A 12,657-nucleotide genomic window follows, 5' to 3' on the forward strand; every position below is an offset into this window, starting at 1 on the left:
ACAACTAAAAGTTTTTATTTTATTTTATTTTATTTATTTTTTTTTATGTTTTTATACATATATATATATATATATATATATATATATATATATATATATATATATATATATATATATATATATATGGGATTTGTTCCTATGTAGGAAGTATTTAATTCTGACAAGGAATGCTGTAGTATATCAAAATAGTTTGAAAAAAAAAAAGTTGGGGACCATTGCCTCTGACACTGTAAAAATCCTATTTATAATCAATGACAAGTTGACAGTAAATTATTTAAAACAAGATACAACAAGTTGACATGAGAAGCAAAATATCATAAAATGTTAAGAATAGTTTGTAGAGAATTTATCTTGAATCAATGAGATATACATTTTAGATTCAGCACTACCAAAAAAAATAATAATTTAAATTACATTTCTAAAAAAAAAATAGAAGTAGAGTTTTGACTGGTCAGTAAATGTATATTTTCTCATTCCATAAAAAAATATTCTTCATATATCTATGTGTATTATCTTAAATACACTGCTGTTTAAGTTTGGCATCAGTAAGATATTTTAAGAAATTAATAATTTTATTCAGCAGGGATGCATTCAATTAATCAAAAGTAAGAGTAAAGACATTTATGTTGTTACAAAAGGTTTTCCATTTCAAATATAAAAAAAAAAGCTGTTCTTGTAAAATTTGAATCATTCAAAACTCTTGTATTGAGCAGTGCAACCAATGTTGATAATAATATTTTCAATAGTTTCTTGAGCACTAAATCAACATATTAGAGTGATTTTTGAAGGATCATGTGACACTGTAGACTGGAGTAATGATGCTGTCGGTAATGAACAGTAATGTAAGTAGTCTTTAAAGGGCATGCTTTAATTATTCTTGTTTTGATTCAGGAATTCACATCCCCATGGCAGCCATTACAATCCCATTATGCAACAGCCAGCCTTATTGGCAGGTCACGTCGCCCTGCCATCTCAGCAGCCTCTCAATGTGGGTGTGGCTCATGTCATGAGGCAGCCATCAAACAATAACTCCTTCTCCAAAAAGAACAAGCAGCACCAGATGAACAACAGGTCAGACAACCCTTACTTAAAAAAATTAACAAGCTATGGTTTTACCATGGTAAATTAATGCCATCAGATGGTCATATTCATATGTTATCAATGAATGCTATGGTATAATATGGTAAAATGTAAAAAATATGATTTCATGTCTATAAACCAAAAGAACCTCATTCTTTCTTAGGAACGTGTCTGCATACGATGTGTCCTCCACCCAGCCGGTGACGTCACCTCAACGCTCCAAACGAGTGAAGGAGAACACCCCACCTCGTTGCGCAGTGGTTCAGAACGGCCCGTCCTCAACCTGCGCCCCATCACAGACCTACGGAGGTGGTGGAGGAGGGGGGTGGGGAGGCGAGCAGGCATGTAGCACCACTCGAGGTCAAAACAACCCACCGCGCCAAACCATTGTCATCCCCGACACCCCCAGCCCGGCCGTCAGCATCATCACCATCAGCAGCGACACAGATGAGGAGGAAGACCTTAAACAGCCCAGTAACACCAGGTCAGAAAAATGGGACAAGTGGTTTCATTACATGGTTCTGTAATGTGACACGTTTTTTGAGTGAAAGTGGGAAATAATGTAGGACAGGACTTGATTTAATCCATCAGGATTTGATCGGATTGTGTTAAGGTTAGGATGTTGCATAATATTTTTCTGACTGTATGGGCTTGGTTATGTCAAAATCATTTCGGAAGCGGAGAAAGTTATTACGTTTTGATAAAATATTATAAAAACAATTTGTTTTCTGTGGAATAACTGATGAATCATACGCAGTAAGACCGGGGACATTTATTGAGTAGATAAACAGGGTCAATTTTGACTTTTAAATGCCTATTCAGCTCAGGGAAAATACTGGGAAATGCCTTGGAAATTACTTTGGTGGTCTTGGGAGTTGAAGGTTTTACGTAAATAAATCTTGTTGACATTGTAAATTTTATTCGTACTTTGCATACACTGCAACATGTTCATAATTTTAACTATATAAGAACGCAGTAAAAATCTGTGTATTGGCTAATGGTACATTCCCTTACGGTATACAGTGAATAACTGTAAAAATCTAATGGGACTTTTCATGTAAAATACTGTTACATTTTTCCAAGTTTTTTTCTTATTAGTTATGTACATTACTGTAAAGTTCCAAGCAATTTTTGCCTTTATGATGATAAGACAGATCAGAGCTGACAGGAAGTGAATTGGGAGAGAGATGGGGGGTGGGTTCGGGAAAGGTCCTCGGGATGGAATTCGAACTCAGGACGCCCGTAGCGCAACAGTGCCCACAAGGCTATTGGCACTGACATGAATCACCTTTCTAACCTCCCTGTTTTGTCTTCTCAACAGCACATCATCCAAACAGAGGAAGAATGTCATCAGCTGTGTGACGGTCCATGACTCCCCTGACTCTGACTCCAGCAATACCAGCCCGTATGCTGTGGAGTCCCGGCCTAATGGGCCCAACTGCAATGTCTATGAACCCAAAGGCACTGTCCTGGACAACTACAGCAACGGGAACCCCCGCAGCATCATCATCCCTCCACTGAAGAGCCAGACCAGCGAGAATCTGAGAGAGTGTGACAGACTCCTGCCTGGTGAGACAGGGGAAAGGCTGATAAGCTGACAGAGAAAAAGGGACAGCTGGCAAAGCCTGAATCAAGCATCAATTTAAAGTGACAGTTCACTGACAACCTCTGATATGCAGCGTAGATTTATGTGGCATTTCAAAATCTATGGGCAATAAAAACTTCTTAAGCAGTAATAACCTCTTAAGAAGTAATTCAAGCCCAATCCGATCTGTTCAAAATTGCCTATGACCATGCAAGCTTAAGTGTGGTCAACAGTACTGTTTACAGTAACAGTACTTTTCCAAACATTATAATGCATATTTCTGGAATACTAATTTATTCCAACTGGTATACAACAGGCTAACTAGAGTTTGTATAAGGCCTGCTAAACTATATTGATACAGGCAGTTTCATACATAGCTGTGCTAATTGATTTATTTCATGTTCTTTTTTATCACTCTGTGATCCGTTTACTGTCACATAATAAATACATTTGAAAATTTGTTGAAAATATTAATTTTATTGTCTTAAAATATATATTTTTCCAAATGTATGTACATATATATTTTTTAATCTTTCAAGATTTATTTAACACATTATTTATGTATTTTACACTATATAAATTACTGTTTATCCTAATTATTTTTATTTGTACTTAGTTATTACAATATAATCGGTATTCCCAACATTATTTCCAAATTAATGTATATTTTTGCAATTTTCTTTTTTTAACACAATATGGTCAATATTTTCAACAATTTGATGTTTATTAATGAATGAATTAATTTATTTATCTTTCTATCCATCTATTCATCCAAATTTTCCAAAATTCACCAAAATTATTTTCCAATGTATTTAAAAAAATATTTTCAATTTTATTTAATTAACACAATATAATCAATATTTTAGACAATATTTATCCATCCATCCGAATAAAATCAACATTCCCAACATCATTTAATTTTTTAATATATATATTATCAATTCCAACAGATGCGGTGAACCACCAGAACTCCACCTACAAGTTCAAAACCTCCAATGGGGGCTTGTCTGGCAACAACCACTCTACAGGAGGCGTGGCTGGAGGCGTGTCATACCGGCAGCAGCGCACAGGGCCACACCCCTTTCAGCAGCAGCCTCTAAATCTCAGCCAGGTATTTCAGTTGAGCATTTCAAACCTGGTTCTTAGTTCATTTTTTGTATCCACAAAAGTAATATGGTGATATCCCCTCATTTAGGCCCAGCAGCACATGGCTGTCGAGCGCAACGGAGGTCACCGGCGGCAGCAAGCCTACATCACCCCCACTATGGCCACCCAGGCTCAGTACTCCTTCCATAACAGCCCCACCCACACAGCTAACGTTCATCCCCACTTGGCTGCTTCTCATCTTCCTGGGCAGCCACACCTCTACACCTACACTGCCCCCACGGCCCTGGGCTCCACCGGCACAGTGGCCCACCTGGTCGCATCGCAGGGTTCGGCCCGTCACGCAGTCCAGCATGCTAGCTACCCGCCGGGCATCGTCCACCAGGTGCCTGTTAGCATGGGCCACCGCGTGCTGCCCTCGCCCACCTTGCATCACGCCCAGTACCAGGCCCAATTCGCGCACCAGACCTACATCAGTGCTTCTCCTGCCTCCACTGTCTACACTGGATACCCGCTGAGCCCCACCAAGATGAACCAGTACCCTTACCTCTAAAGCTGAAACACTGGAGCCCAGCCAATCGCTGCTTACCATTTCTACCCTTATCCCACCTAGAGACAGAGAGACATGCTGAAGCCTATCATCCCTTAACCCCATCCCCTTGTTCCTTTCATGCTTAAACTTGAAGACAATGAAGACGCCGATGGATAGAGGAAGTGTACTCTCGAAGGGAACAGAAGGGTACTGAGGAGTTTTTCTTTATTTTTAGATGAGTTCGCCTTCTCAAAAGGGCCAGTTAATGTTTTATTTTGTGATCTGGAGGTTTTATTTCTTTTAAAACAGAAGAAGGAGATTTTGCTTTCGTAGTTTCTTATACAACAAGGTCTCATCAACAGGCCGTTTGGGAGAGACAGAGTTTAATTCGAAGGAGATTTTAATTGCTTTTCCCTTTCTTGAATTCATTCACCGACAGTTGAGCCGAGGTCACGACGTGGATGTTTTAAATTCCTACAAGACTTTTTTTGGGATAAGGTGAAATACGGATATCTGCTGCTCTTCAAAGAAAAAAAAAACATAACAATGGCCTTGAACTGTCTTAAACGTTTCCAAATTACACGCGGCGAGCAGTATTGTGCATATTCCGCCGCGCTCTCAGACAAAAAACACCTGGAGGAATCTTCTGGAAATGGGACGACAAAACTTTCTAGTGTATTTATAGACTTTTTTGTTTGTTTGTTTGTGTTCACATTTAGAAAAGAAAATACGTTTGTCATACCGTAGAACATTAGCTGGGCCCCTCTTTGTAAAATGTAGCACTCTGCACCCATTGATTTCATGAAGAACCTTTCTGATACCAATAGATTCTTGTTTTTCCTCTTTCAGTGTGATTGCACAAAGTGGTTACAATAACATAGGCATGTTCAACACGGTAGTCGGTCGTGCATTTGCGTGCATGTGTGCGCTCAGCGCATCTGTGCAACATATTCCTCCACAGTCTTAGGTTTATCATTGTTACCTCGTAGTGCCTTACATATATAACAACAGTTTACTTGGCTGGAAACCCTCTAGAACCAGATGCTAGTCAGAGAGTTGGCTCCTTGGTTGAACATCTTCATTCGAGCGGTTTCGTTTTTTTTTTTTAAGTTCCAGGTGTAAGCGTTAGCCCTGAACATTAATTGAATGCTTCTCGTTTAGCATGCATGAGGTCTTCTACATTTAAAGATAAAGATACTTGCCTGGGGTAACGCACCAAAGTCGTAATTTAAAGATAAGTAACTGTTCTGGAAAGTGGATATAATTAGCATATTTACTGTACATATGCGTTTTAGTACTTGCAATCAATGCAACATCATTGATTTTAGGCTACATATTTCATAAAAGGGAGACTAAATGTATATCTTATGGGAAAAGCCAAGTATTGTTCAATCAGTTTGAGATCGGGCCACACTATTTGTCTAAAAATCAAATAAAACATACCAGGTTTGAAGAGATGGTCTGTTTACACAAGGCTTGATTTGGTTTAGAAACCTGCGAGGGTTCGAGAAGGAGAGTCTTATTAGGAGCAGGAGGTTCTTGTGGATTTTGTTGGGAACTGTTGGGAAAGCGAGAGGGCAAATTCCACATTTTTTATGAGAATAGCATGTTGGCTTTGAGCACGTTGGTAGATGCCGATGGAAGCCGTGCAGCACGACTGCACATCACACTCTGATTTAAGCACTCGTTCAAGGTTCTACAAAGATCTGCTGGGTTTTTATTCTCACGGTCACTTCGGGGTTCGAACTGCCCCTGGTCGCATGAGGGATGTCTGCAACAACATGCATCAGAAATCAATATTGGCTTCGTATTTTTCACTGTTTGTCTTACCGTAGGAATCACTTACGTTACAGGGGTCAGTCAGTACAGAGATAACAAAAGTGTAGAAAACTGTGGGCCAATGCTTGTCTTTTTTTGCTGCTTATTTAACATTGATATGCTAGCCAATCATTTACACCATGTCCTAACCATGTGCTGTGCAAAAAAAGTAATTCAAAACACAAGGAAAGTTTATATAGTACTATATATAAAATACCTTTCAAAAGTTTTGGTAAATTTGATTTTTCTTCTTTTTTCTTTTTATGAAGAAATTAATACTTTTGTTTTAGCAAAGATGCATTAAATTGACCAAAAGTTGCAGTAAAGACATACAGAGATCATAATGAAAGATGTTGCAATTTCGAATAAATGCTGTTCTTTTAAATGTTCTATTCATCAAAGAATCTTGGATAAAAATGTATCACAGTTTCCACAAAAATATTAAGCAGAAATAATAATAAATGTTTCTTGAGAACTACAGCATCATATTAGAATGATTTTTGAAGGATCATGTGACACTGAAGACTGGAGAAATGATGCTGAAAATTCAGCTTTGCATCACAGGAATAAATTGCATTTAAAATATATTGAAGTAGAAAACCGTTATTTTAAATTGCAATAATATTTCACAATATTACTGTATTGTTTGTTAAATAAGTGCATCATTGATGAACATAAGAGACTAAAAATAACCCCAAAACTTTATTAAAATGCATTTTTTTATAGATTAATTATCTAAGAACAGAAGAAATTCAGATTAATACAAATAAAATAATCAAATGTTTACTTCAAATTTGATTCAAATTTATTAATAAAAAGGAAAGAAAAATATATTATTGATTGGCTGTGATTCTGATTGAATGATTGAGATTCAGATTATTCAGACTGGCTGTGGCAATAATGCACCTGGTTAGGACACAGTGTTTTATTTAATTTTTTAATTTTTATGTCTTCTGATGGGCACATGCTTATGGAATATAACATATATTCTATTCTGCCCTCATGTCATGCCACAGAACTTGCATTTGAAGTAGTTTTTACTTGAGATGTTTCTATTTTATTGTTTTACTTTGCTAGGTATATTGTGTTCTCGTAGAGAGTGTTGCAATAATTTTTGTGGATGTTTATTCATTTCTTTATGTTATATGTCCAAGCATCATATGTTTGATTTCTGGAGGTCGATATGTAACTGTGATGTTTAGTATTCATATGTGGACCCTCGTCTGGTAGGAAGCATAGACTTTGTCCATGTGCTTGGCCAAGATCTGACACGAGTTATGTTGTACCGAAGCCTTCGGTTTGCTAGCTTATCAGATTGATTCATAAAGCTGTGTGTTATAACTTAAGATGTCAATAGATTTTTTAGTTGTTGTTGTTGTCAAATATTTGTTTAAGCTTAAATTGGATGCTCATTGAAGCACACAGTGGAAAAAGGCTCCTTTGACATTAGTTGCATAAAGCATTCCATTTCGGAAGGAGCCGTTTCTGACCGCACTGATCTGTAGTCTCCAGTCTCTCTCACCTCACAGGGACCGGCCTGAACGACCAAATCTGGACTCCGCTGGCATTTAAGGCATTTGACTTTTGTTGTTTCCACCAAAGAATTTCAACATGTAATTAATGCACAGACGTGTCCCTTGCTGTAATGGAGAAGACAGAGTGAGTTTCACTGACATTTGGAAAATGAAAAACATTAAAAAAAATAATAATATAAAATAAACAGGTTAGATCAGGTCGGTGTCAGAAAATAACCTGTAGATGGAAAAATAGAGATGACAAAAACAATGCACGCTCATGAACTTAGTGCAGTTGCTGTTAGCACAGTATAATCCATTGTTTTTGTACCTTTCTCATACCTTTCGACAAATTAGCCATTTTCGAATCTAAGAGGATTTGTGTAAAAATTAAGGCCCTTGTTTTTTTTTTTTTTTAAATGTCAATCCCACATTAATGCTTTATTTCAGTTGTTAAAGCTGCTGTGTGTAATTCTTATAAGAGTATAAACACTGAACATGGCTTTGCTTTCACACAGCAGCATTAGATCCACCAGTTGTGTGCAATGTGGGCGTGGCTGTTAGCCCAACCAATGGAAAATTGGGGGGGGGGTGTTTTGTTTAGGTTTTTTTTTTCAGTTCTTTTTGGTACCATTAGTGATGCATAAATTCCACATTGCAGCTTTACATTTCGTTTTTTTTATTAGTGTGGTTTTAACTACATTTTTTTGTAAGAATCGCAATGATGAATTAGTGTTTCATATAATGGACTGTGAATTGCATCCAGTGTCGTTACCATTTATGAATTGGTCACTAGTACAAAATAAATGTCAAATTTCAGATTTGACCCAAATTATAATTAATTTGAATCCAAATTATGCCATTTGATGTGTTTTAACTCAATTTAAATCAGAAATCTGTATTGACTCTACAAATATATGAATTATGAACAAGTCAAGGTTGTTTTTGTTTTTTTTTTAGATTCAGTTTGTCTGACCTGTGTACATTAATGAAGACAGTCATTTTAAGTTACCAAAATCCACTAGAAAGAAGCATTAATGCAATTCACGATTTAGTTATTTCAAAATTCTGTCTTCTCTTTTATTAACTGCGCATGAAGCTTTAAGGAACCGTGAATTATTGTATTGTAGTATTGTATTGGTGATTTTGGGGGTTTTGTTACACATCTAGCTTCAAAGCTAAAATGCAGAAAGCGATGGATTCTGCAATTGAAAAACATTCCTAAACGCTCATTGCCAGTCAAACCCTGGATGGCAACCAAATCAACACTTGTTAAGCACATGATCATGAATTAACTCCAAGCTTGCAGAAATCACTTATGTCCCTGAAGTGACCACAGTACTTCCACAATTGTAAAGCTCCTTTTGTTCTTCTTGTTTTCATATGATTTTTCTCTCATGTGTGGGTTGAATCGGAAACATTAGGGGTTAATGCACCATTGAACTTGTGTATGAATGTGCTGAGAGGCCAAATATGACAATGCGGCCATCTTCATGTGTTGTTTTAGAGCCCAAAAAAAAAAAAACTAAACAATAATCAGTATGCCCAAGAACACTCGTCTGTCAACTTTTTGTTGTTTAATCTACAGCATAGTCTCTGTCAGGAGTGTATTACAGAGTGACATCACTACTAGTGCGTAAAGCGTAATGTATTCACACATAGTTACGCATCACCAGTGAACACAACAAGTGAACGTATTTGTGCAGAAACGTCACTCACTCACGAGTCGCCACAGTAAACCCGTTATGTAGCTGTGATGCACTGTAGCCATTTGTGCAGCCATCAAAGACGTGAGCAATTTTCTACTTGCACAGCAGCAAACATTCACAGTCAAATGTAAAAACTAAATATTTTTCTACGATGTTTCAAGACCTAAGAAAGCATCCGACCCCCGACCCCTGATTTTTGTCAATTGCTGTATGGTTTTCTCAGTAGTGTGTATCACATTAGTTGTTGTCAAAGCTATTGTGTGCTGCAGTATTTCCAGGTATACTTCTTTGTTTATTGTCCTTTTTTATTATAATTATTATAATTTTGCTTTGTTTATTGGGGATTTGAAGAAGTGTGATGTCTCCTTATTTCAATCTGTTAAAGTAGCATTATATGTACCCTGTACCTTAGGCTAATTATATTAAGTATGCTATGAGAATGGATATTTTACTGGCTTTATAGAATGTTAAAATGAATATAATAATGACAATAATAAGAATGATTTAACTCCTAAAAATTGAGTACTTGCTACTAAGCGCTTGTGTTACCATTAAAAAAGTTGTGTGCTTCTCTTATTAATTTTCGTTGTAGAAAAAAAAAAAAAAAACCTGAGTGAATTTTATTAGGCTTCAACAACTAATGATAGCAGTGTAAATTCATGGAGGATTTTTAACACACCTGGGGGTTATAGAAGAATATAGTTATTTTAATCGTTCTCTTTACTAACTGTAGGGTGTGAAGGGGCTCGCGTCGTGGTGAATTATGTTATAGCTTGTTATTCACTGTTACTTTTGATCATTTTTCGGTCTCCAAGGTGAATCGAGTTATTAAAGGAAATTTGTATGCTCACATATGCATATTGTATATGTGTAGAAATGTAATCACACTTTGTCTTGGATTTACATTAAACTGTTAAGTCACACGGCATCAGTCTTGTATTTTCATGCTGTCATTGTGAGTTTCTTTAAAAAACAAAAAAAAACTATGCATTTGCGCACTCTAACCAGACATTTTAGAAACCACCAAAAACAATGCTGCTGAACCAAAACTCATTTAACTTTTATATAAGTATACTAGTGTGAAGTTTGGGGCTAGCTGTTACAGTAAGGGACTATATTTCAGTAATTATAATATTTGCAGGTCAGAAAAATCTAAATATTCAAACGTGTATTTTCTCTAGCACTGCTTTCATTCTATCATTTTCCTGTCATTTCATTATAATATTCATAATATTTCCAGGTGATATTCTCTGGAATATATATATATATATATATATATATATACACACACACACACAAACAAAATGTCAGTATACACGTTTTATTCACTTTATTTTACAGTTTGTGCACTTAGCTGCACTTACAGTGTACTTAACTAAGAAGGTTAGGGTACAGTTAAATAAATTAGGGGTAGGTTAAGGGTAGGTTCGGGGTTAGTACCTAGTAATTAGCCAGTTATTTAAATTATTATAATAACAAGTACATAAACGGTATATACATGAGGAACGAGACTGAAAAATAAAGTGCTACGAAATGTTGCCCTCATTGCCACTAGAGTGTGCTGTGATATAACCAAACTCAAACACATTAGTGTACAGAATCAGTTAATAATAAGACAAATCTCCTCAGTTTAAACAAACAAACAAACAAATGGAACATGTAAAACCTTCCTAAAAATGTTTTGTCAAGTTTAGGTGAAAATTCTGCAGCCAAACAAGCTCCGGTAACAGAATGCGTTGCTGTGAAACCACAGACGCCGGCGGAGGTGTCAACCTAACCCGGATTACTGAAGGACGGCGCGGGGAGCCAATGACCGCGGAGCCCATGCTAGAGAGTCCGAGTCCTCCTGCTGTCAGGGGAGGATTTAGTGCAATCCCGAACACAGAGTGGTTGCATCTGATATAAAGTGAGAGATGCTCAGACAGGATCCAGACACTTCTGGGGAAAAAATCAGTTATGCAAAACAGAAGCTTTAATCCTGATCTGAAACTGGATGTGGACGTTATCGACTTCGGTCCGTTCTAAATGTCCGCTCAGACGGTAAGGAGCTGCTTTTCGAGGTTGTGCATGTGCTAAAAGTCTTTCTCTGCTTTCAAATAAACTAATATAAATCCGATTTAGAGGTATCATTAACTTTCTAGACGTATATTTTGTAACTACAAGTTAACTCGAGTTAAATGGATCATCAATCAATCAAGTATATGGACGGTGACTGATTGCAATCGTTTCTGTAAAAAAGACTCCGTTATGTGCCATACAGCAACACATCTGAAAGACTATGTTCTCTTTGTTCCAATAGCTAGCCAAACTAGGTGAAATGACGGAGAGAAATCCTAAGATTACAAATTATTTCTCTTATAACCAGCACGAAACAGTTACTGGAAATCCCGACGAAGCCTAATCCGCGTGCAACAGCGTTTACCGGGGCTTTGACGTAAACGGATGAGTTCACAAACTTTCACGTTGATTCTAAGGCATGCAGTATGTCACCGTTTAAGTTTTGTCTTTTGAAAGCAGCACATTATTCAAACGGTGTTTGGATCGTGTTCTGTGAGACTCGGTTCGTGTGTTAATGCACGGCTCTTGTGAACTGAATCTTTTAAATTAATATCTTGAACCGGCCTTAAATGATTCGTTCGCGAATCTGCCTGAATCGGCCTCGGCGGTTCTCGAGTGTGCAATTCACCGACTCATTTGAATAGATAATCATCTTCTTTGTATTTGTCCGAAGTGATATTAAAAATGTGAAGTTAATTGAGGATTTCATAAATGTGACTTAAAGTTACTTTAATAGTCGAATAGCAGAAATTATCCAAATAAACGTGCTGGAAATACGTTTACGTGTAATACAGACACATACAGAATGGATCGCGTCTGATTAGAAACAACAAGGAGTTTACAATGAACACACTTAACGTATTTGTAAAAATGAAATCTAAATAGCCGAGAATGACTTTACTAGAACGTTTAGAATGTTTAATATGTCACGACTGGATGGCTATCGGTTCTTTGAAACGAATTATTCAAAAGAATCGATTCGTGGAAATGAGTCGGACAAGTTAAGGAACAAAGGAGCCGTGAGGTCCACGCTCTGCACTAGCTCTTGTAGTCACTCAGTCAGCATGGCAAATCACTTTAGCGGTTAAAATCTCCAGCTGCGTTTTAAATTTAGGTTTCTAGTAATTTGCAGTATGTTATTTGTACGGTTTATGCTTAAATCGTTAGATTTGGTTACGGGAGTATTCATGAAGTCGGTCTATAAATAGGACTGAAAATGTGACCTATATAACAGTGGGTTTGTTGTCATCTGCTGCA

At 36.9% G+C, this 12,657-nt stretch overlaps 2 protein-coding genes across 7 annotated transcripts in view; both read left to right on the forward strand.

Moving 5' to 3' along the window:
- LOC132101648 (homeodomain-interacting protein kinase 2-like) overlaps positions 1-7,803 on the forward strand; it is a 91,960-nt gene extending 84,157 nt beyond the window's left edge. For all 5 annotated transcript variants that reach the window (XM_059506744.1, XM_059506741.1, XM_059506743.1 and 2 more), the window contains 5 exons: positions 892-1,071; positions 1,244-1,564; positions 2,402-2,649; positions 3,616-3,776; positions 3,861-7,803. In XM_059506744.1, coding sequence (XP_059362727.1) covers positions 892-1,071; positions 1,244-1,564; positions 2,402-2,649; positions 3,616-3,776; positions 3,861-4,322 — 1,372 coding nt within the window. In that variant the 3' untranslated portion in view covers positions 4,323-7,803. The remainder of the gene's footprint in view (positions 1-891; positions 1,072-1,243; positions 1,565-2,401; positions 2,650-3,615; positions 3,777-3,860) is intronic.
- Positions 7,804-10,989: 3,186 nt separating this feature from the next.
- The window catches only part of LOC132101650 (UPF0606 protein KIAA1549-like), a 50,657-nt gene continuing 48,989 nt past the window's right edge, over positions 10,990-12,657 (forward strand). The window contains exon 1 of one of the 2 annotated variants that reach the window (XM_059506746.1): positions 10,990-11,382. The gene's annotated coding sequence lies outside the window, so the exon portion shown is untranslated. The remainder of the gene's footprint in view (positions 11,383-12,657) is intronic. The other variant, XM_059506749.1, reaches the window with a different exon arrangement.

The sequence above is a fragment of the Carassius carassius genome, chromosome 23, assembly GCF_963082965.1.
Source record: "Carassius carassius chromosome 23, fCarCar2.1, whole genome shotgun sequence".
In the NCBI taxonomy this organism is placed as follows: domain Eukaryota; kingdom Metazoa; phylum Chordata; class Actinopteri; order Cypriniformes; family Cyprinidae; genus Carassius; species Carassius carassius.